Raw genomic sequence first — 23,751 nt, 5'->3', positions numbered from 1 at the left:
TTCCAAAATTTTTTAATATATAATGTTCTTGATCTGTTAAATTCTCTCGTGAACGACTACCCTGATTATCAGATTAGTCGCAAACACCCAGACATAATTCGATTTGTAACAACACTTATTTGGAATATCTAAAATGTGAAAATAACAACACGTCTGACACTTATACGCTTATGACATGCACTGACACCCCTCAGTTTGAAACTGATCCAGGAAAGGAAGTCAAGATTAAGAAAATAAAAGATATAAAGATCACGGCTTGATTCAATTAAAATTAGAAATTATGATTTTTTATTTCATTGATGAGAAAATTTACAACATGAGTATAAAGTGGTAATAATACAAAGAAAGTGTATTTTTGTGATTATAAAAATTGCAAGTAAAAATAAATATTTAATTTTTTACAAACATGAAACAAATTAATTCAGTTTACTAATAGACATAGGCATCTGTAGATAGAAGTTTTTGGGAATTATGGCAGTCCCATACCCATTCAGGTCCTAAGCACAATGCACTAGGATTTACTTCTTTAAGCGAATCACTACTCTCCCTTCGAGTTATTATAACATCAATGTGTTCTGTAGGATCATCAATTGATTTTCTGAAAAACTCAGTTAGATGGAATTTTTATAAGAACATAAAAATACTTATTATTTGTTTAAGCAATATAAAAAATATTTGGTTATCTAGAATGTTTCAAAACATGTAAGCATTTAATAAAACAAAATTTCTACACGTGTAAAATATAAACCAAAAAGCACATACAATACGATACATAATATAAATATTTTTCGAAAATTTGACTTACCCGTTATATGCCACTATATATTTCAGCAATTTATTATAAATTTCCATGTCAAGGGACTGATCTATATAAAATTTCTTGTCATTAAATATGTTTTTCAAATTATTTGCAAAATCTGATGACATTTTTTGTACCGGACTTTCTTCATCAGTATCGGCACTGTATATATCTTTATGGTTTTCTTTTCCTTTTTTTCCTTGCACCTCCAGAATTTTTGCTACTCTTTCTTCAGTATCAGAAGCTTCATTTCTAAAAAAGTATACAAAACTATAAGCTTTTTTAATAATAAAAAAAAAGGTAAACGTACCGTTCATCACAGTCAGTGTCAGAATCACTATTCTGGTCAACATTATATGAAGATGTACCAATTCTCTCACAAATTTCATCTTCACTTTCTTCTTTGTCAGCGTCATTTTTATCTAAAGCATACTTTCTCCAAGGCAACCGCTTCCTTTGAGAGTAACAGTCTTCTAACCACTGTCTTTTTATAATTTTCCCTTTACCTCTAACTTGATGAAATTTAGGAGTATTCATAAAAGCACAGCTAAAACAGAAAACTATTTTCAATGGCTATATTTGATAAAGATTTTAACTTACATTAAATGGGTACAAGTGTTGTCCCAATCGGATTTATATCTAGCTCCCATGGATAAGGCCTGTGCCCTTAAATTACTTCTGTCGGGATTCTGAATCCCGCTTATGACGAGTATAACACCCTCCAGTAGTTGTGCAAAAGGTTTTGTCTTCTCCTCTCTTTTAGTTTTTTTCTTTCCATTTCTTTTCACTATTTCATCGTTAGTTTTCCTTTTACGGTTATTGTTTTTACTGTCTTCTTTCTTTTTTGAGGTACTAGGTGTACTTATGGAAACGTCTAAAGGCTTTGGACTGCCACTTTCTTTTTTATTAGACCTTTTTGAGTCATCTCCTTTTAATTTTGCTTTTGGAGTTCCTTCCTTCTCTAATTTTACCTCTTTTTCTTTAGCTTTTCTTTCCATTAGTTTATCAATTTTGTCATTAGGTTCTTCTTCATCTTTGCTGTAAAGCAACTCGTTCCTGTCTCGAGGCTTAGACATTTCTTCAGAGTTATCCGTGAGAGACTCTCTTTTGGAAGTGGAAGTTGGTGTAGAATTATGAGTTTTCAATTTGGGTTTACAAACTGGTGAACCATAAAGAGCCAGTGAAGCTGAGGATGAGGCTTCTCTTATGGCAGCTGCTCCTAATAGTAACAAACAGACGCTGTTAAACTATTACTGACAAAATATTTATTTGAATAAATGTTAAGGCTTTAAGCTTAACAACAAAAATTCTAAGAAATTTCCTGTTAGAAACATGAAAAAAAATAGAAATCCTCTGAAATTTATCATTTGTCTTCATACATTTTTTCAGGAATGTTCGACAGATAAAGAAAAATATTTTCAAATAATTAATACCTGTTAATTTCTCTTCCTGTTTTAGCTGTTTCTGTTTTTGAAACAAACTGCCAGCTGACAAGTTATCAGGTGATTCAGGTCTCAAAATAAATTTTCCAATATGTGTCTGTACAGGTGCTACCATTTTTTCATCACTGCTATGAATGTTTATAAATGAGAGTCCATACTGTACATGTTTATTAAACGGTTGAGTACACACAACTTTTACTCGATCCCATTTCTCGTCACATTCTGGTTTTGAAAAATGTTCCTTGGTGAACATTCTTACTTTATTAACATTCTGGCTTTGTCTTGCTTCTATGGGAGTCATAAATGAAGATGTTACTAATAAAACTTTATATTCATCGTTTGTGCCAGACCGTGATACTAAAATTTCAACATATGCCGAATGCTCATTTCCAATGTCTATCCCAGATATAAGACTGGCCTTTTCCAATTGTAAAACCACAACCGCGTTTTTCTCACCTGGCGTTTGGCATTTCCATTTTTTAGATGTATCACTTGATAAAATGTTACTAGCGACATGAACCTAAATATGAAAATATGAAAAATTATATTTAATCGAGTCTACTTTCAAAAAATAAATATATGTACTTACGGAATCTTCACTGCTGAAGCTAATTATATGATCTATTTTTATTTTAGGCATTTTTTACCGCGCAAATATTTTAATTTGTATACATTACATAACCTGAAATTGAAATATCAGTTTGCCATCATTGGATCTACTAAGAGGCTTTCGTTTTGGCAAAATTACTAAAATTAGTACCTATTAGCAACTGATCTCAGTTCAGAATAACTAATCCGTGGGCCCATCGGCCCATCCACATGGAACATTCGGTAGTGATCCGTATTTATTTTGACATGAACATTGCATTCATTTTAATTACTTACATCCACATACTTCTATCGATAGAAGTATGTGCTTACATCTATGAAAATAATGTGTTAAAAAGTATTAAGGATCACCATCTCTCTTTTCATATTTAAACGCACAAATAAATAGCCAAAGGTAAACAAATCATTTTGACAGGCTAGTCTGTACCACAGTATACTAATCAAATTAGTAATTCTTATACTGTGATGTAGTATATACTCTAATCAATGAATTACTTAATGCTGTGAGTTATATTTGACATATGTAGTTTTGTAAAAGAAATGGCTATACGTACACCCTTGAAATTTGATAGAAAATAAGTATAAATAATTACCAATCCTTCCAATTAAATGAAAACAAAATATTATTTGAAAAACATAAACAAATCTTTTATGCCATTTACAGTAACCTTTATTTATTATTTTATTAATTTTACAAAATCATTTTGATCAAAATAAATTGATAACGTGAAGTTAATTTTTATGTCATCACTCTGTTTATATAAACTTGACAGAAATTTAATAGCTCGGCACGAATTTTAGTTTGACGGTTTTATCAAACTCATCGTGATGTTACCAAACTATTTTAATTGTCAACGGAAATTTGATATGTGATAGTCTGACACACGCTTCTAATTAAGTACAATTATAAATATTAGGTATTTTTTTACTCGCACTGGACTCCAACGGAAATAAATACACTATAGCCAATGATTTACATCTGCAAAAGAATAGAGTTGGTGTAAAAAGTGTAAAAATAGTACAGGTGAAAACAAGATCAATGGTCAAGAAGTGTACAAAAGAACGCTTTCATCTTTCAAATAATGGATGGAAGTTTATTTTTGCGCCTGCGTAAAACGTATTAAATAGTTGCCATCGCGTCACATGACCTGAATTGTGGCCCCGTGACCAAAATTGAAGGAAAATTCAAAATTTCCAAAAGAACAATAAAAATATCGTACAATGGACATGCTAGATCCATTAGAAGCAAGGTAAAATAGATATTTCGACTCGATACTGTTTTTTGCTCGATGTGGTTATGTAACGTCCTAATATGACAAGGTCAAATTAAGCTTTGATAAGTATATAAATATGATAATTAGATAAATATTTGTTAGCTGCTAGTTATCCCATTCGTAATTATGGAAATTTCATTTCAAGTGAGACATCGGAAGTTGAGACGAAAGTGATGTTAAATGAAATTCACATTAAGGGACATGGAATGGACAGTGATGAAGAAGGCAATGTTGATCACCTTTCTCCACAAACATTACTTGAAACCCCTGGTGAAAATGAAGTGCAATATTCACTTAGATCACCAGAAGGTACAGTTGCTTGTTAATTTTTATTTTTTAAATAAATTACTGTCTATGATAAATTTAACCGTCACAAATGTATCCCTAACCTGTTTTGTAATTATAAACAAAAGCAAACGCGTTGTTGCACTTGTAAAATATAGCTTATTTGTCATAACCTTTGTTTAAGGAGGTATGATAACCTACAGAGTGTTACAAGTTGATGACAGTAGCGTAGAAGCAGTTCCACAAATTGTAACGACTGGTTCCACTGGTTACACAAATGCAGGTGTGCCTCAAGTTCTAACAAGTAATCTCAATGGTCAACTCTATGTAATAGGAAATCCAAATGACATGTTTGCTTCTCAAGCTGGAACAAGAACTATTGCTCCAAGATCATCTATAATCGAAACAACTAATAGTGTTGTTAATAACATAAAAAAGGTAAAATAGATATTTCTTTTTTTTTTGTGGAATATATTTGGATTTTATAAATTTTCAGAGAGACGAAAGACGAAGAGCAACACATAATGAAGTCGAAAGGCGAAGACGTGATAAAATAAACAACTGGATAACAAAACTATCCACTATTATTCCAGAGACAAATCCAAGCGAAATAAAGGGAAATGGTCACTATGATGGGCAATCAAAAGGGGGAATTCTGGCAAAAGCATGTGATTACATCATGGAATTGAAAGACATACAAGAAAAATGTGAACAATGTCTAAAGGACAATAAACAATTAGCCCAAAATTTGGAGTTGGTAAAAATTAAAAACTCTATTTTGGAGAGAGAGAATAAAGAATTGAAAGAATTACTGAAGAAGAATGGGATACTTTATGTTCCCAGCGAAATTTCTTCTTAGCTGTCATAGTTAGTTATTTAGGAAAATATTTTCGATTTTATCGTGCACTGTTTTTTATAGTTTTTTCTTTATTTTTCTATATTTTATTGTCCAATTGTTGTACAGTAATTCGCCATTAATTTTAATTAAGTTCAATTTATGAAGTTGATATCTAGTTTATAAAATTGTTGTAAATAAATAAATGTATATTATTGAAATTTGTATTAATCAAGTCTCTTAAAATATATAACGAAACTATGAGCTAAAAAATTAAGGAATGATTTTACTCGTAATAGTATAAATTCCACGACACCTCTGCAAAAATTTAAGGATTTATGCATTGTTTATTAAGTTTTTAATTAATATTTTGCCATAATTTTTTCAGCTAAAAATTTTGAAAATTCTGAAGCCCCAAGGACTGATTGACCAGAAAATATAATTATTTTATGAAGTATTGGTGACTTCTCATTATTACTTTTTTAAAAAGGAAAATTAACAAATCAATCTTTATTACGTTTATGTATTGTATGTTAAAATTGATTAACTTTATATCATATTTTATATAAAAATGAAAAATAAAAAATGTTTTAATTGTAGAGGATGTAATAAAAACAGGAAACATCGACAAAGTGTAGTAGCGTTTCTTTTTTTGTTATATTTCCTGACCTAATCCAAACAAAAAAAGCAAAAATGTTTAAACTAAAAGTTTTGAGGTAACTTAAAAATAGTAAATTTTATTTTTGCAATGTAACTGGAACAGGATTTGAGCATATAATTGTGTTATTTAAATTAAAAGCGTCAAAATTTGTCAAAACTTTAATTCATTAATTAATTTATAAAAATTGTAATTTTAATTAAAAAAACGTAGAAAAACATTATGTTTATTTCTCAGCTGCAAGAAAGTTATGATAAAGTATTATTAAAACAAAAAAAAAACTGATATTATATGTACCCTCAGTTAACAGACTTTTTTCATGTTGACTGAAAAGTTGTATACTTTTTCTCACTCAATTGGGACTTGACACAGGGACTTGAACTATTTTTATGAGTATAACTTGCCCCTAATATTTTTACTCGTAATTTCTGAACACACTATAAAGGGTGTTCTCAAAGTTGAGTCATTTATTCTAACAGCTTGTAGAACTAATAAAAGAAAGTCGATTTACCAAAAATTGTTTACATAAAAGTTGTCAAATAAAAATTAACAATTATTTAAGAAAATTGAAATATAAAAACTTTATAATACAAACCTGATTTATTGTCAGTTTCAACCAGTCCGTTGTAAAAACATAAATTGTTTGTTTACTGCTGATACTGGGTGTCTCTTTTTTTTGTAGTTGCACCATCAATTAATTCCTTATAACAAAAATCTTAAAGCAAAGTATTACTTTTACTATTTTATCAAAAACTGAAATTTTTCGGAAATTATTGCAAGAGTCCAATCTTCTGTTGACTATTTTTGTGTTTTCTTTGCTCAGTTTTCTCATTCATTGAATTTTGACACCCAACGGTAAAGAACATCAATCCATCCGAGTGTCACAAGAAACACTCGGTACATGTGTTTCTTCACATTCTGCTGCAGAATGTAAAATTTAACAACTTTTATGGTACTACTGAAGCCTATGTTTAGTGCTGTTTCATATGTACTTCTAATATTCTGAACTCGATTCATTTCTTATCATAAAACGTTTAGACGTTATTTATTTACAGCAAACTTCACAGAACAGTCATTTATTTTTCTCTGTAAAACAGTGCATATTGGACAATGTTATCTAAATTGACAAAGGCACCATTAAACCAAACATTTTTTTAAATGACTTTGATACTAAACAGTTCGAAATACAGTTTATAAAAAAAATATAATATATATAAAAACCATATTATTTATAAGAAAATATATATAACAAATTTAGAATGCTAGTATTTTATATCGAGGTTAACTAAAAAGGATAAAACTGCTCTTCAAATGCATAAAAGAAGAAGATAGCAGATCACAGTGAAATAATATAAACATTATTTGCAACTTATGAAACCAGATCACACTTATCCCTTTCAACAGTGAACCTCAAACATAAGCAGGATTACAAACTAATTTAACAGTGTATAATTTGTATATTACAATATTGTTATATCATTATAAAGCAATCTTTCTTAGAACATTTTTGCTCATAATAACTTAGACTTTACATCTATTCACGACGTAAATTATCCAGTCTAGCCTGAAGGTCTGCATCGGCATCTGATAGACCACCGTTGCCACCTACAGTAGCAGCTGCTGCGGCGGGTTGTTTTTGACCAGTGGCAGGTAAAGATCCGGTAGTTTGAGGTAATCCGGACAGGGTGTCAGTCAGTTGTAGGCCTAATTCATCCAGAACTTGATTCACAACTGCATCACTAAATAAAAATATTGGAATTATTTGGTCGTCTTGGAGTATAAGAACTACCTCTATATTTGAACTTGATCAAATTATCTTTATGATCTGTACAATCTAATAAAATAGGGATAGTAATTATTTCACGTACTTTAAGATAAGACTAATACTATAAAAATATAAATTATGTTTTGAATACTATTATTGCTTTCATTGGTCCACAATTATTGCTTATTTATTTAAAAATAAATAATAATAAAATAAATTTAGATGGTTTATATTATATGTCTCAAACCTTTCTTCCTCATCGTCATCACCCTCCATCGCATCGTCAATAGCATCATTCATAACTTCCTCTTTCATATCCATAATTTCAGATTGCTTTTCAAATTCTTGTAATATTCTTTGTATCTGTGGTAAATTGAGTTGTCTATTCATACTAGCCATAGCCTTGGTAACTCCTTTCATAGCTTGAGCCATAGCATTTTGCGATCTTAATGTTTGTATTTTAAGTGAAACTGCTTGAATGTTTGCTTTCATTAACATAAATTTCTTTACATATCTTCGAGTTCTTACTAAATCTCTTGCCATAATTTTAACAGCATCCTAAAAGTAAAATATAAGGCTTGATTAAATAAAATGTTTGGTAACATTACCATCTGCCCCTCTTTAGCTAATTTTTTTATATCGTTAATAATTTTCTTTTCCTGTTGTTCCATTTTCTGTTTTTCTCGATCTAAGTCCCTCATTGCTTTGTTTAACGCCCGCTGATTTTTGCGAAGAAGCTCTTCAGGCGACAATTTCTTACCGAAAAGCCACTCCATTTTCGTAAAATTGTAGAGTATTGAAATGTAATTTTAATCAAAATTAATTCAAACAATGTCCATAAAATTAAAAATGACTCACTAATGAAAACAACTATTTGACGTTTACTATGACGTTTACATGATCGATCTTGACAAATGACAAATGACAATAATCCATAGACTATTACGCCAATAATAGCTTTGTTCGTAAACCTACACAACGTGTAGTGTAGTGTAGTGGAATTCAGTGTTTCTGTTATCAGTTTCTTTCAATTGTTGAATCGGATATATGCAAATGTCGTTTATTGTCGCGGTATAATACAACTGAAGTCAAACTAGTAATTTTCTATTGGTAGATATAAAATATACTTATTTTAAAAAAAATTAATGAATAATAAATGAGAACTGATTGTTTAATTTACTGTAGTATTTTTGTTTTTATCACTATTTTACCACGTTTTAAGTTTGGTTTTGATTATATGATAATAGTTCTTCAACTGATAGATTGTCACTTATTAAGTCAGCTGACTAACTTGTGATAAGTCCTGAATTTTTCACAAAATTTGTTCGTTCTCTCGTGAGTTGAGTGGGTGGTGGTTCAGCGAGAATACTTGTAAGTTCTTTTTTAAATTATATTTCTTAGTTATATGAAGTATTATTAGATTAATAAGACAACAATACAAATTTTAAAATGCCGTAAGTTCGTCTCCATTCTTTTATATTGATTTTTATCGAAAATGTTTTCGACCTATATTTTGACCGATTCTTGCTGTACATACGGTTTTTAAAATTGATTCTAGTTATTTAAAAAGGTTTATGTAGCAAGTCACATATCTACCTATTAGTTCTATACGTTTTGTTATTATTTTAATCTTTTTTAAGACGAGAATATTTGAAATCAATCGTGTGACGAAGGCGTAGTCCATTACAAGCTAGTTCGGTTCGTGCATTATATAATGCGGCAAATAAATTGTACTTATCTTTGACATTGAAATGGAACTGCGATTGATAAACGCATATTAGATATTGTGTGCGGGATTATAATTTTTAGACTTCACGTGATCGGTCTATTACAAGGTAAAAGAGTTTATTTTATAAAATAATTACCATTGTTATTTAAAATATTTGTAATAAATACATTTAACTGTATTATATACATTGTTATTGTAAATTAAATTAGTTGAAATAATTTAAAACAAATTTTTATTACAGATTTTTATAACTGTTCATAAACATGTCGAAGTTACCTAAAATTGGTGACGAGGAGAGAGAACAGCAGTATGGTTATGTACATGCTGTGTCTGGTCCAGGTAAATTTAAAATAATATCATTGCTTTTTCATCATTGTTAATTGTTTGTAAAATTTTTAGTCGTTACGGCTAATGAAATGTCTGGATCAGCTATGTACGAATTGGTTCGTGTAGGTTATAGTGAACTGGTTGGAGAAATTATTCGTTTGGAAGGGGACATGGCTACCATTCAAGTAAGCACTACTAATATAATATGAGATGAGATTATAACGTTTTATATACAATTAGGTATATGAAGAAACATCAGGTGTAACAGTAGGTGATCCAGTATTGCGAACTGGTAAGCCTCTATCTGTAGAACTTGGACCAGGTATTATGGGTTCTATTTTTGATGGTATTCAACGTCCATTGAAAGACATCTGTGACATGACAGAGAGTATCTACATTCCTAAAGGTGTTAACGTTCCTGCTCTTTCAAGAACACAGAAATGGGAGTTTAGCCCTCTAAATATAAAGGTAAGAAATTTGTTTTGCATAGGGAATATATTGTTTTTAGTAACGTGTAATTAATTAATCATTGACTTTTTCAGTTGGGCTCCCATTTAACTGGAGGTGATATATATGGTATTGTACATGAGAATACCCTTGTGAAACACAAAATGCTTTTGCCACCTAGAGCCAAAGGTACAGTTACCTATGTCGCGGATCCTGGAAATTATTCTGTGGATGTAAGTTGAATTGCTACTTATTTTAATAAATGAATATCGTTATTTTTTAATTTTATTTTTAGGAAGTAGTATTAGAGACGGAATTTGATGGAGATCGTACCAGGTTCACTATGTTACAAGTCTGGCCTGTACGTCAACCTCGACCTGTAAGTGAAAAACTTCCAGCCAATCACCCACTTCTCACTGGACAGCGTGTACTTGATTCTTTGTTCCCGTAAGTACTGAAATTGTTCTCTAGATTGAAATTATATTTCAACTGAAAATCTTCTCTTTGAAGTGCTATTACTTACTAATTATTTTATAAATATGCATTGCTGCAGTTACTACTAATGTTTAAATTAAACATGATCGGCTAATACCTTATTATTCGCTTGTCTACAGCTGTGTGCAAGGAGGAACTACTGCCATCCCCGGAGCTTTCGGTTGTGGCAAAACTGTAATTTCCCAGTCCCTTTCCAAATACTCCAACTCGGATGTTATTGTCTATGTAGGTTGTGGAGAAAGAGGTTTGTGAAATGTCTTATAACAGAAATTCAATTTCTATATTTCTTGAAATCTTAGGTAACGAAATGTCTGAAGTATTGAGAGATTTCCCTGAACTGACTGTTGAAATTGGTGGTGAAACTGAGTCCATCATGAAGCGTACTGCTCTAGTAGCTAATACATCTAACATGCCTGTAGCCGCTCGAGAAGCTTCTATCTACACAGGAATCACCTTGTCAGAGTACTTCCGTGATATGGGTTACAACGTATCGATGATGGCTGACTCCACATCGCGTTGGGCTGAGGCTTTGAGAGAAATTTCAGGTAATTTTAATTTAATATTCAAGATCACATATTAGGAAAAAAATAAATAAATAATAGAAGTGACAGTGTTATGTAACGATTTTATCAGATATTGATAATTTATAAACACGTCCTAATTAAAGTGGATTATAAAAATTGTACAACATACATTCTGACATTAATGTTTATTAATATTTGTGTACAGGATACTTTCAGTTTAAATTCACTTATTGTACTGTTGTCGGAATCTAACGGTCGTCGAATTTTTCTCGCGATGCCACTTTCATAGAATGCATGCGTAAGATTTAGTATAAAAGTCGCTCGACTTCGGTATTCGAGAGAGTTGGTGTCTGACTCTGCAAGCGGACACATCGCGTATCTTAACGGAACATTTTCTTTTTATTCCATATTAGCACCGGCACTTCAACTGTGAAACATCGCGAAGATTTTTGCTTTTATTTTATTTCGGAATTAAGGAACACCAGGTGATCAGTTGTTGGTTCCAACAAATTGGTCACCAAAAGAATTCGTTAAGCTTCCACAAAGTCTGTTTTTAAAAAAAAAAAAGAATTCAACACTGCAATTTTTATTGCGGAGATAAATAAAATTATTTGCAGTGTAATTTTCATTACACTTAAACATCCTATGTCTAACAAGGGAATTACAACAAAAATAAGGGAAACTAAAATCCCGTAAATTAGCAAATCGACGAAAGCGAGTTAGGGCAGCCGTCGACGTCGTTCATCCGAGGTGTGGTCCCTGACTGCAAGTTTAGATGCGGTCTTGCGGCTGCTGTAACATCTGGACTTCGATGGGTCGTGCGTTCAGGCCCAGAATTTAAACATAAGTTCTATTTCGGGGTTATCAAATTGCGACAATAACAAAAATTATCAGACGCATATTTGTGGATTAAAATTAAAAATATATACTTATATTCGAATATGCAACAACAATTTGATAATACACAGACGTAGCGACGTTCAACGTGAGGCGAATATGCAATTAAAGAATAACGATATGAGTCGACACCAAAAAGTATTTCTTTAAATATGCTGAGTGATACGTCTGAAAAAGGAAGGATTTGCTTGTCCAGGTTTAAGAATATTTTCTCATACACATAAATCTGTAACTTTAAAGCCCACATTCTCAAGATACAGGGTGTTAGAGCTTTTAACACGTCATACTACACTCTATATCAAGGGTCGGCAACTGGCGGACCGCGGTCCAGGTCCGGACCGCGGAAGGTAAAATACTGGACCCCCAAAAATTTTTGAAAGTATAAATTACTCGAATGAATTATTTAAAAAATGTTTTTTTACGTTTAAGTGCCAACCTTATCATTTTTTCTAGTATTTTACAATTGTGTGAGTGTTTTGAGTTCTTAATGGTTAGTAAACAGATTAAATTTGAGTTCAAATGAAAATTTGTAAGAAATATGAATTTTTTTCTGGACCTCGTTAAAAATTTTTAAAAGTATCCGGACCCCACCTAAAATTACTTGCCGACCCCAGCTCTATATGTTCTACTATATTCCTGTGAATGTTTCTTTAAAAAATTTTAAACTTTTTACAACAGAATTTCCCAAATTTCATTTTTAATATATCCAAAGAAAAAAAAGAATAAATATAATAAAATATGAAATTGTCAAGTGGATTTGATCCTAATTCAATTTAAATAACTTACGTAAAATCTTTATAACTATTTCGTAACATACACAAACATGATATCACTTATGCTGCTTCTTACAGGTCGTCTGGCTGAAATGCCTGCCGATTCCGGCTACCCAGCTTACTTGGGTGCTCGTTTGGCTTCCTTCTACGAACGTGCCGGTCGTGTCAAGTGCCTCGGTAATCCTGACAGGGAAGGTTCGGTATCTATTGTAGGAGCCGTGTCTCCACCTGGTGGTGATTTCTCAGATCCTGTCACATCTGCTACCCTCGGTAAGAATTGGCATTATTTTTTAATTTGATTCGTTTAAGATGTATTTTTTTCGTCCATTTAGGTATCGTACAAGTGTTCTGGGGTTTGGATAAGAAACTGGCTCAACGTAAGCATTTCCCCTCCATCAACTGGCTTATCTCCTACTCTAAATATACAAGGGCTTTGGACGACTTTTACGACAAGAACTTCCCTGAATTTGTTTCGCTTAGAACCAAAGTTCGTGAAATCTTGCAGGTATGTTTTTTTTACCGCCACATAAATATTGCTAATTACGTAAATGATAAAAATAAGCGGGCAAAATCTTCTTCAGTCTTCTATTTTAGTTTTTTATTTTACAAACTTTTTTTCAAAGTTTTTTTAGAAAAACGGTATGGGTTCTGCGCTTTATTATTAAAATATGACCGCTTCATGCTCAGCTACTGTTGCAACATTTGAATTAACTCGCATCGGTTTGCGTTCAAACATCGACTTTTGAAAATTTCTCCGATGCACAACCACCTGTAAAACTATTTCTGCATAAATCATGTACTTTTTTTATCGATAGGAAGAGGAAGATTTGTCAGAAATCGTACAGTTGGTCGGAAAAGCCTCCTTGGCCGAGGCGGACAAAATCACCCTGGAAATTGCCAAACTGCTGAAGGAGGATTTCTTGCAACAAAACTCCTACTCCTCCTACGACAGATTCTGTCCCTTCTACAAAACTGTGGGCATGCTTAAAAACATGATTGGATTGTACGACATGTCCAGGCACGCTGTAGAAACCACCGCTCAATCCGAAAACAAGATCACGTGGACCGTGATCAGAGATTCCATGAGCAACATTTTGTACCAACTCAGCAGTATGAAATTTAAAGATCCCGTCAAAGACGGAGAAGCGAAAATCAAGGCAGATTTCGATCAGCTCTACGAAGATATCCAGCAAGCCTTTAGAAACTTAGAAGATTAAATTTTGAGTTTACAAATTTATATGGTAGCACCTTAGAATTGAGAGTGCAGATGTCCGATAATTTTGGAACATGAGTATTTTAAATGCAGATGTCCGAGTTTTTCAATTGTAAGGTGTGTAGTATTTTTAAATCAGGCCTCTACATTTATCTAATTGTTGTGTATATTTTTTAAAAGACCTGGCCATAAAGCAACCGTGGTTAAATAAGGGCTTCTCCTTCGATATTATTATGTACAGTGTATTGTAAATTAAGTAGATTAGTTTCGGACATCCTAAATTAAAAATCAATTGTAAATTTATTCCTTTCATTCCATTTATTTTTAAGCTTTTTTTCTTGATTTTGGTCGAACGTGGTGCTTATTACATATTTCCAGTATTATTTAAAATTGTTACGGTATATTTGCCTCTTTTGGAACAATTTACATGTTATAAAGCTGTTATATATTATATTTTATCATGTTTTTAACAATCTATCATGTATCTAATTATTGTACAGTTTACTAAATGTATCAGATATCAAGTAGTTTTAATTAGAGCGTTAAGTGTAGTGCAATTGTTCTATTTTGAACAGAAATAAATCCTTTGTTGTTTCTTCCCTTGCTTTGTATTGGTGATATAATCATGAATTTATACGAAGCAAAAGTAACCAGAAAAACTAATCGGCTTTAGTAACTTCTCAAACGCTAACTTCTTTAAAATTTAAGTTGCTACGGGACAAATTCTGTAATATCGCTAAGAAATAAAAAAATATTTAACAACCAACTTTTGCAATAGTCTCCGTCAAACACGTATGTTTATCAACAAAAAATGTAACATTTAAAAACATTGCATTTCGTAAACACTGCAAAATATTTTGTAGTTGTGGAAGGCCCTCTTTGCGTATGTAATCTTACTCTTAGTAAAAATGAAATAGTTACTTTATCACGTGAATAAAACTAATAAACTTGTAACGGCCTGTATTCCCATAGTTGCCGTTTAAAAAAAACATCACTAGGTAAATGGGGAAGAAGCATATTCTGTTGAAAATCAAAAGCTAACAGCTCCATCTCATCTTTGTTTGCCAAAATTTCAGCAGTATCTTCTTTCACTTTCGTATAAAAATAATTTGCTTTCTTCTCATGCACATGTTTTTGAGTTACTAGATTCCCTTTTACTTCTTCATTCTTTTCCACTATGAGGTTGTCCAGTCTGTCGCAAATCTGACAAGTGTCCGACGGTGGCTTCCCAAATGAGTAGTTATAATTTGATACAAAGTGCCGATAAAAATAGTCGTATGTAACTTGAGGCTTTACTTTTTTTTTTATCGTTCTGGATGGCAGTGTACATATCGGGTTCGTACTTTTGAAGATAAAGCTTATGCATATTTAGTTTACTTTTGAAGATAAAGCCTATGCATTGTTTTCATATTTAGTTCAGGTGACAAATAGAACTTATTTTCATTTTTGCTGCGACTGTAGTGCGACAATCTTTTTGGAAACACTGTATATGCGAATCAATTTGATGTATTACATCCTCACATATCATATTAGGGCGATTGGTGTGCTTTCCACGCATGTCTTTGGGTGCCGGAATGTTATCTTCTAGGTGTTTGATAATAAGTTCAACTTCTTTTCTTAGTAACACCATACAATGAACAAAAAGCATTTCTACAAACCCTATTTAAAGTCTTGCCAATTTTTATATTATAAACACAGAAAAACGTCTAACGCTAGGTCCAGGGTCATCGGGGAGAAAAATCAGGATCTCTGTCCGAATCATCAAATTGTTCGCTTGGACTATTGCTAGCCGACATTTTACAAAAACTATATTGTTCGACACACTCTCTAAATTTCATAAAATGCACAGAATAAAGTGAAGTGAAGGTTAATAGGTGCATCCAAACGGCTAAACTATGAACTATTCATTCGGTGCAAAAAGGAGGCAGCTCCGGAGCCATCTCCTTTTTGCACCGAATCTAATAAGGAGGCATCTATATTCATTGTACACTTATGAGTTAACGGAGCTGCCTCGTTTCTGCACCAACCGATGGATCGCCTTTGAATAAACTTGTAGCGATTAAAAATGAAAAATTGTAACTTGCAAGATTTTACCTAAATTAATATAACAATTTATTATATCATGATACTAATTTATTCAATCTCAGAAAAGATCCAAACTTATAAACATAAACAATTATATAAATCTTACACTTATAAAATATTTAGTGCTTACACTAACGATATACAACATTCAGCATATATACATGGTGTTCCAATTTACAGGTGTACAAGCCATTAATATAAATAGAAAATAAATGAATATTTTGTAATTAGAAAAATTAATATTTAATAATTGAAAAAATAATTGTAGGTCAAGCTAAGGGGGTGTAGAAGTGTTATTAGATTTCGGGTATAAAAATTATTAATACAAGTTTTCAGACTAAAAAGAAATAATTATAGCAGGCTTAGGATTTAGAATTGTAGCGGGTCACAGGGTGGTCTTCAAAAAACTAGTAGAAAAGGCTTAAGTGTCTTGGAGATATTAATAACAAGATGTCCCGTCCCACATAGAGATATCTAGTTCGCTAACCCTGAAACTCAGGTCTCAAAAAGGACTCGTTTGGTTTACTGATACCTTCAATCAGACGAGGGCTCAGTGGTCAGCATCTGTAGTGGAGGTGAATTTATTCTATCTTGCAAAATATGCCATAGTCTTTCAGGATGCAATTATTCATGTCTGCTTGTACACAAGAAAATATTCGAAGGAAATGATATCTTAATTAGCAGATTCAAATATGCGTAGCTATTTAGATAATAGCCTTACATGCGTTTTTGTATAGGATCAACTCGCATACGCTCATATAATATATCATGGCCTTGTATGGGGTAATTGTGTGAAGCTGATCTAGGTTCTTAATCATAGTGATGTAATGGGCAATAAAAAAACTGACATGTTGGTCATGGCAAAGCTGTCACAGTCAATTTATTGGGCCGAATGTATATCGTTTGCAGCATTAAACTTACTACTAGCGACATGCACAATGGGTCAAGTGTCCTGAATGCTGCAGGCTAGTAATGCCTGCTGCGTAAAACGCGCCTTTCTTAAAAAAAAATTACGTAATTTAATTAGGTCACGAGTTAATAACCTGTACATCTATAAACCGTTACACACTGTATAGCATTAAACAGCTGTCACTACTGTATTCTAATTAAAAAATCGTTACATAATGCCGAAGTCAAAACTGGAATCGTCAAATGTGTTTTGTTGGTTGTTGCCCGCATTGGGCATCTGTTGACCCATTTGAGGTCTTGGCCCATTTCCGCCCATTTGCTGCATGTTGATAAGCTGTTGTCTATACTGAGGTTGCTATAAATATGAAAAAGATAATGAAATATGAAATATTCTTTAATATACAACAAAAAAAAAACTAATTTGGAGTAAACTATGACTAAAAACAGGAAATAAAACTGATGTAGGAAGCAGTTCGGGAAGTAATCAAAATTGTATTATTTATTTTGATTCGTGTGGATACGTGGACACCTCTAAAGTAGGCAAAAAATGTCTAGTTCGGGGCAGGATATGATGACTTAAAGACAAACTCTTGAGTTTTTTAATTATGTACACCTACCTGTTGAAGTAAATGTCTCAATCCTGGATTATTGGCCATTACAGGTCTCATTAATCGTTGTTGTTGCTGAGCCGTTGCCGCTTGAGGATTACCTTGATTTGCCATTTGTTGACGTTGCTAAAAAAATTGAAAATGCCTCAGATGTTTCCTAAATTGTGACAGTATACCTACATTCTCAAGTATTTTGAACTGCATCTCAGTTTGCTGTGCAAGTTGCAACGCCTCCTGCAATTGCGAAGTTTTCATGTGACTAATCCTTTCCAATTGGCTTTTGTATTGCTGCTCTTGTTGTTGCGCCGCCTCCAATGTCTGCTTCAACTGGTTTATCTTTTCCAAGTTCTGTCTTCTTTCTACTTCCAATTGGTTCTCAAACGGAGCCCTTTGCACGGGCGTCTGCATCATACCCGGCTGCATATTGGGTTGGTTCGCCCCGGGCTGTATGCCCTGCATTCTGATGTTCGGCCTCATACCTCCAGGAGAGACACTTTGGCCTATCATGCCGCCCATTCCCTGTCCCGGCTGACCAGCAGAGCTGACGTTCTGCGTTATTTGTCCGCCACCCATAGCGATCGTGTTTGTCTGGGATATTAGCAAATTCTGAGTATTTTGTGAAGTCGCCGGGCTACCTCCTCCTATTTGTGGGGGTGTTCCTACTTGAGGGTTTATGGAAGGGCCTCCAGGACCGCCCTATAATACAAGCACCATAGTAAAATAGGTAATAATAATAAAAGTTTTTATTTATCGTACAGAATAGCTAAAAACAATTAGGAATTGGTAAATAACCTGTGTAACAAATAAAATGAAAAAACTTGTATAAATAATAGACAAATATAAAAAAACTTTTTATTAAAATTTGTTAAGATTTATTAGTTACCTGTCTCATTTGTTGTTGAGTTGATTTCTGTTGTTGAATCACTTTTCTCAGTCTATCAACAAAGGCAGCCTGATCATTTGGTATGAATCCAAGATAGGCTCTTTTATCTGCAGTATACAACAGTATGAGCACTTTAATTTCGCATGCTGAAGGAGGAATACTCGTAAAATGCACACAACCTGCCTAAAATAAGTTCATAGATACATGGTCTGTCATCATTAGAGTTCGAGACTCGGTCGGATGATCATAACTGTCGCGTCGGCCTTTTGCTACAGCGCATCATATGAAACCGGTAATAACGGCAGTTATTGGCCTTGGCTAAGTATTTTAATACTCTAATACTGTCGAACTCGCCAAGGGGTAAAAAACAACCTTTCGTTGATAAAGTACGAAAATTTATTTATTTTTGTTTATACCTACCTATTTATTTGTTTACGACGAACACACCTATGACTAGCCGACGAGAACCTCGAACTCTAATCATATAAAAATGATGAAAGATACAGGGTGGCTCAAAATAGAAGAAGAAAATAAAATCGAATATATTTCAACCAATTGTCAACTTTTTTCTAATTAAAGTCGCCCTGTATTTTTTATTATTTTCGACGATATCTCCAAGTGATTACAAAATAACTTACAAATCCTGAACTCATGACCCTAGTCAGTGATTCTAGTGCATCGCATGACTGTGGATGAAACAATACAGACTTGGAATTTTTTAAGTAAGCACCACCGATATTCCCAATCAGTTGCTTAGGCATTAGCTGCATGATAAGTTTCTGAGGCCAGCCATCTGCTTTCCTAAAGAAAACAGTATATTCCAAATACTCCAAATTATAATTATTATATAATTTATACAGGGTGTTCCTAAATAAGTGTCACAACGGAAAACTGTAAATTCCTCTTGAAAAAAGAAACATTGGTTTCCTCTTTTATTTTTCTCTCCGGGCTTTCCTTTTCGAGATACACGGTGTCAAAACTTTTTATTCCCACTTGATTATTTCTTATGGTCATGAAGAGCGTTGTCTATGAAACCTCTGTCAATACGGTCGATAATTGACCGCTAGGGTTGAAGCTACAGCGGAATAAATTGGAATTACCCATTAAATTATGAACAACGTTCATAGAAACATGATCCGAAGATGTATTGCGTGCATTTAAGCCAAAGGACATAATTTTGAACAGTTTTTGTAAATTTTAGTCGCTAAAGTGATAAAATATTTTTTTTAAGTTAAAATCCTATCTGTTGTTAAATTTCGTTAAAATTGTTAATTATTACTACCAATTTTTTGAATTACAAAAGATTCTCGAAACGTTAGCAAAATGTTTGTTTTGGTTCATAGTCATTTTTCTTGAAAACGGTTGACTTTAGAGCAATGAACCAGAAGAACTATTTTTGTGTAAAATTCATTGGTGCTTCAGAATTTGCTGTCAAATGTCAATTTTTCCAGTGGCGTAAAAGTTAGGCGGGAAAACCCTTACGATACCTTAAAATCTCCACCACCAATGAATTCGAGAATGGTGAGAAAAAGTAGCTATTAATAGTGGCAATGTGTGTACAAAAGCTCAGTCCTGTAGTTCAAACGGTTCCTAAGATATTGACAAAAAACTAAAAAAAAAATTTAAGTTTTGACACCGTGTATCTCGAAAATGAAAGCTCGGAGAGAAAAATGGAAGAGGAATAAATGTTTTGTTCTCCTAGAGGAATTTACAGTTTTCCGTTGCGACACTTATTTAGAAACACCCTGTATAATTATTATATATACACAAAACAGTTTTCACATTATAAAGGGGACTCACAGTTCTGGCTCTCCATCTTTAGAATTGGCAGACACTTGACATGGAACGTGTTTCGTAATTTTTTGCTGGTCGGAATTCTTCGGTTTTTCAATCCATTCAAGCAAGCCTTGCCAAATTGTGTGTCTTTCCCTTACGTTACCCATTTGTTGAGGTTGCCCCTGCGGTGGATTCTAAAAAGTAAAGAATGTTGCGAAAACTTAAATTTAATAAATACAAACTACTATAAATGGAAAACTATTTTACCTGAGCTTGTGAGGTAGCTACTTGGTTGGCCTGTGACACTTGCGCCATAGAAGTCGATATTCCTGGCTGGTTCTGAGACATGGAAGTTTGTACATTTGGCTGGTTCATATTCATTTTATTTAATGGCGAACTGGCCGACACTGCAACAATATTATGTGAGATATAAATTTTTTGTTACACACCCTAAAAATTCGTATATACTTTGTCCAAATTGATTGACTCCTGTGCCTGATATAGACGATGGTGGTTGGGTAAGCTGAGCAATAAGGGCACTGCTTTGTGTAGTATTCACTTGTTGATTTGGTTGCTGCAAGTATGGTCTTGGCTGCTGCGAGGGTGGGGGCATCGTCCAATGAGGAGAAGTCCGGGTTACATGACCTAAACAGTATACAAAGATGTAAAGATCGAGGAAAAGCTTAAGCCAAGTTTTTTAATTTCTGATTTATGAACCATTGAAGAATTTTTGCATAAACTATTTTTGTATTCATGAGAACAATGAAAGGTAGGATATATACTCATATTATATTAATTCTAATAGGACAGCTTACTTTTTAAATTTTTTTAAATATAATCCGAATTATATACAGTATTTCATCTAACAATGTTCAGCAAACATAAAATATATCTTAAAATATAAAATGGATGTTATAAAAAGATTAGATGATGGAGAATCTTGGAAAAACATTGCTTTTTATGAAACTAGAAGGGTTTTTATCATCATAAATTGTTATATAAAAATATACAACCAACCTTATTCTGGATTAGCAAAGTTCTACCGCATTTATAAAACCATTTATTTTTTTTTTGAATTGCACTGATTATAAAAAACCAACCTGTAGCGTGATAACCAGGAGGAGCTGGCACCTGCATAAGGGGCATCTGATTGGTTCCCATCATTCTTCCTGCAGCTACATTTACTTTTTGATTAGGTACGAGAGGTTGATTCATTCCTAAAAAATATATAAATCGTTTTTTTATACACACTAATTCATGAAACAAATACCTTGCGCTGCTGTTGGTCTATATACAGTGTTCTGTCCTACGCCCGCTGCCACACCCGCATTGCTATTGCTCACAAGTAAGTTTGTATTGGGCTGACTGGTTCCGGGTATTGGGCTGTCGCTTCCCTGCAACGGACTAGGGAGAGACGTTATCGGAATACCTGCATTTTGAATTTGGGTTTGACTTGGGGTAACGTTGCCTGCTGGCGGGCTGATGGGTCTTTCTTTCAGACTAGAAATGAGGTTAAAAAACGTCATTTAATACAAAACTTAATTTAAAGAAATGAATTCTTACCTAAAACCCTTAAGTAAAACTAAATGCCTAGGGTCTTTAGCATAATTCTTAGTTTGTGAAGATGTTAAGTCTCCACCTGCTTTTTCGAATAGCTTATACAGAGATGGAATTTTTCTGGGAGATATCACAGACAGATTAACATTTTTCTGCAATAAAAGTATATGTTACACTCCCATTTAAGTCATAAGAAACAGCATACTTCTTGCAAAATTGCTGCTAACTGCTCAGCCGTTTTTCCCGAATAAACATGGGACTCCAACACAGGAAGAAGATATGGTGGAGAATTGCATATTAGAATGCAGTGTTTTTGCACTGTAGCAGAAGGGTCTCTTTTCTGTTGCAGTTCTTCAAAGCAATGCAAAGCAGTCGCTAGTCCTTCCACAATATTAGAATGAGATTCACCTTTTCCACCTATAAGACTATAATAAAATATTAACGTAAAAGTAATTAAAATGTTACATATCTATTACTCTAATTTATCGATAGCATTTAACAATTTTGTGGGGGTTGAAAATGGACCAAAAGTGTCACTACAGAGACGTGGCAAACAATCCACAGCATGATAAACTACAATGCCGTATATTGTATTTGCATTTTCAGAAACATAATTAGTGTCATCAATGTTTCCTTGACTGAAATACCTGCAACAAAAAAATATGTTTGTATAACCCTAGAAACAGTTTTGAATAAATTAATATGTAGCGTAAGTTCAGTTATTAATTTTTTTATCAAAATACAGCAAGGTTTCACTGAATACTCAGTTCCTCAAACCATACTCAATTATCCGTTCAAAATCATCATTAAAAACAACTTCTTCTGTACATAAAATATATTATTTAGTAATATTTAGTAATAAGTATCCTTGCCTTAGAAGTTATATACATAAACTATACTTACTCTAATGAGGGTATAATATAATTTGTCTTGATGTCGTTTATATATGCTCCATTTACTGCTGTCCCTTCTATAATGAAAATAACATCAGCTTGTAATCCATGTTCTGTAGGGCACAAAACCATTTTATTTAATGTCTGAAATATTGGTCATCAACTTGTTGAATTGGTTTACCAATTACAGATAAGTGAACTACCACTATATTTGTAATCGACGTATCTAGATACAAGCAGAATCATAAAGAAATGTCTCTTATCTATCGACAAAATTTATCAAAATCGAAATTGATTCCACTATTCAAAAAATTAGTCGAAGTCGAAGGGTTGTCAATGTCAATATGAATAAATTGTCATTGTCAAAAATGTCAAATAAGTTATTAGGTTATGTAGCCAACCATACCAAAAATAACTACCCTGAAGTACACGGAAAAACCCTACATTGGTAAGATTTGTTAAATTTCCGTGTTCTTCCGAGTCTAATTGTAAGATTATCCCCACATTACCCCACATATCACCTATAAAAAAACGGCAGCGGCATGGAACTAAATAAGATAAAAATTTTTAGTTAATACAATAATAGTTAATATAAAGTTTAGTTAAAGATAAACTTTGTTTAATTAATAAATATTGTTAATGACAAAAGTTACCTTTATAAATAAACTTACACCACAAATGCAAGTTAGAGAGTTAGTCTACTCTGCATAGATTATATAGGCGCTAATAGTTATTAATTTGGTTTCGTTGCAAATTCCAGCTAGGTACGCTCCAGACATCGAAATTTAAACATTGTTCGAATAATGTATTGACATTATTAGCCTAAAATAGTCTCCAACCACTAAATAAGTAAGCATTATCGAATCAAAAGTAATTTTACATATTAATTCCATATTTCGAGTATAAGTATATGCTCGAAAAATTTCATACGAAATAGAGGCCAGTTTCTATAAGAACTAAACGAAACA

At 32.8% G+C, this 23,751-nt stretch overlaps 5 protein-coding genes across 6 annotated transcripts; 2 read left to right on the top strand and 3 right to left on the bottom strand.

Moving 5' to 3' along the window:
* Positions 1-279: 279 nt before the first annotated feature.
* LOC108917369 (DNA repair protein XRCC1) lies at positions 280-3,032 on the bottom strand. Its single transcript, XM_018723924.1, has 6 exons — positions 2,831-3,032; positions 2,233-2,761; positions 1,400-2,018; positions 1,110-1,346; positions 806-1,051; positions 280-598 (listed from the first exon to the last, which is right to left on the bottom strand). The coding sequence occupies exons 1-6, from the start codon at positions 2,879-2,881 to the stop codon at positions 430-432; spliced, it is 1,851 nt and encodes a 616-aa protein (XP_018579440.1). The 5' UTR covers positions 2,882-3,032; the 3' UTR covers positions 280-429.
* Positions 3,033-3,974: 942 nt separating this feature from the next.
* LOC108917381 (upstream stimulatory factor 2) lies at positions 3,975-5,465 on the top strand. Of its 2 annotated transcripts, none has more exons than XM_018723940.1 (4): positions 3,975-4,100; positions 4,270-4,433; positions 4,597-4,847; positions 4,906-5,465. In XM_018723940.1, the coding sequence occupies exons 1-4, from the start codon at positions 4,072-4,074 to the stop codon at positions 5,266-5,268; spliced, it is 807 nt and encodes a 268-aa protein (XP_018579456.1). In that variant the 5' UTR covers positions 3,975-4,071; the 3' UTR covers positions 5,269-5,465. The 2 variants fall into 2 exon arrangements, with proteins under 2 accessions (XP_018579456.1, XP_018579455.1); XM_018723939.1 differs by having other exon boundaries at positions 4,594-4,847.
* Positions 5,466-6,962: 1,497 nt separating this feature from the next.
* On the bottom strand, positions 6,963-8,582 carry LOC108917361 (charged multivesicular body protein 2a). Its single transcript, XM_018723913.1, has 3 exons — positions 8,276-8,582; positions 7,915-8,225; positions 6,963-7,641 (listed from the first exon to the last, which is right to left on the bottom strand). Exons 1-3 carry the CDS (start codon positions 8,441-8,443, stop codon positions 7,437-7,439), a joined length of 684 nt encoding a protein of 227 aa, XP_018579429.1. The 5' UTR covers positions 8,444-8,582; the 3' UTR covers positions 6,963-7,436.
* Positions 8,583-8,933: 351 nt separating this feature from the next.
* On the top strand, positions 8,934-14,670 carry LOC108917437 (V-type proton ATPase catalytic subunit A). The gene is made up of 11 exons (XM_018724027.1): positions 8,934-9,038; positions 9,638-9,735; positions 9,796-9,908; positions 9,964-10,191; positions 10,266-10,403; positions 10,466-10,617; positions 10,785-10,909; positions 10,965-11,210; positions 12,938-13,129; positions 13,192-13,364; positions 13,675-14,670. The coding sequence occupies exons 2-11, from the start codon at positions 9,660-9,662 to the stop codon at positions 14,074-14,076; spliced, it is 1,845 nt and encodes a 614-aa protein (XP_018579543.1). The 5' UTR covers positions 8,934-9,038; positions 9,638-9,659; the 3' UTR covers positions 14,077-14,670.
* Positions 14,671-16,187: 1,517 nt separating this feature from the next.
* Positions 16,188-23,116, bottom strand: LOC108917463 (mediator of RNA polymerase II transcription subunit 25). The gene is made up of 14 exons (XM_018724078.1): positions 22,794-23,116; positions 22,367-22,537; positions 22,096-22,315; positions 21,897-22,042; positions 21,604-21,833; positions 21,434-21,550; positions 20,802-20,978; positions 20,601-20,740; positions 20,358-20,527; positions 19,196-19,358; positions 18,558-18,740; positions 17,855-18,370; positions 17,684-17,800; positions 16,188-17,421 (listed from the first exon to the last, which is right to left on the bottom strand). Exons 1-14 carry the CDS (start codon positions 22,913-22,915, stop codon positions 17,275-17,277), a joined length of 2,619 nt encoding a protein of 872 aa, XP_018579594.1. The 5' UTR covers positions 22,916-23,116; the 3' UTR covers positions 16,188-17,274.
* Positions 23,117-23,751: the final 635 nt, after the last annotated feature.

The sequence above is a fragment of the Anoplophora glabripennis genome, unplaced genomic scaffold (genome assembly GCF_000390285.2).
Source record: "Anoplophora glabripennis isolate ALB-LARVAE unplaced genomic scaffold, Agla_2.0 scaffold4, whole genome shotgun sequence".
Lineage (NCBI taxonomy): Eukaryota > Metazoa > Arthropoda > Insecta > Coleoptera > Cerambycidae > Anoplophora > Anoplophora glabripennis.
This window is presented reverse-complemented; position numbering and strand designations above follow the sequence as displayed.

Bases quoted from the DNA above. Each gene is read 5' to 3' on its own strand.
- LOC108917369 (XM_018723924.1), bottom strand. From the start codon at position 2,881: ATGCCTAAAATAAAAATAGATCATATAATTAGCTTCAGCAGTGAAGAT. The intron at 1,052-1,109 runs GTACGTTTACCT...ATACTTTTTTAG, and splicing joins GACACTGACTGTGATGAACG to AAATGAAGCTTCTGATACTG. The intron at 599-805 runs GTAAGTCAAATT...TGAGTTTTTCAG, and splicing joins TATATAGTGGCATATAACGG to AAAATCAATTGATGATCCTA.
- LOC108917381 (XM_018723939.1), top strand. From the start codon at position 4,072: ATGGACATGCTAGATCCATTAGAAGCAAG. The intron at 4,434-4,593 runs GTACAGTTGCTT...CCTTTGTTTAAG, and splicing joins TTCACTTAGATCACCAGAAG to GAGGTATGATAACCTACAGA. The intron at 4,848-4,905 runs GTAAAATAGATA...ATAAATTTTCAG, and splicing joins TTGTTAATAACATAAAAAAG to AGAGACGAAAGACGAAGAGC.
- LOC108917361 (XM_018723913.1), bottom strand. From the start codon at position 8,443: ATGGAGTGGCTTTTCGGTAAGAAATTGTCGCCTGAAGAGCTTCTTCGC. The intron at 8,226-8,275 runs GTAATGTTACCA...TTTTACTTTTAG, and splicing joins TAGCTAAAGAGGGGCAGATG to GATGCTGTTAAAATTATGGC. The intron at 7,642-7,914 runs GTTTGAGACATA...ATTTTTATTTAG, and splicing joins GATGACGATGAGGAAGAAAG to TGATGCAGTTGTGAATCAAG.
- LOC108917437 (XM_018724027.1), top strand. From the start codon at position 9,660: ATGTCGAAGTTACCTAAAATTGGTGACGAGGAGAGAGAACAGCAGTAT. The intron at 9,909-9,963 runs GTAAGCACTACT...ATATACAATTAG, and splicing joins GGGACATGGCTACCATTCAA to GTATATGAAGAAACATCAGG. The intron at 10,192-10,265 runs GTAAGAAATTTG...TGACTTTTTCAG, and splicing joins TTAGCCCTCTAAATATAAAG to TTGGGCTCCCATTTAACTGG.
- LOC108917463 (XM_018724078.1), bottom strand. From the start codon at position 22,915: ATGGTTTTGTGCCCTACAGAACATGGATTACAAGCTGATGTTATTTTC. The intron at 21,834-21,896 runs GTAAGAATTCAT...CCTCATTTCTAG, and splicing joins GTTTTACTTAAGGGTTTTAG to TCTGAAAGAAAGACCCATCA. The intron at 17,422-17,683 runs GTAGGTGTACAT...TCATATTTATAG, and splicing joins TGAGACATTTACTTCAACAG to CAACCTCAGTATAGACAACA.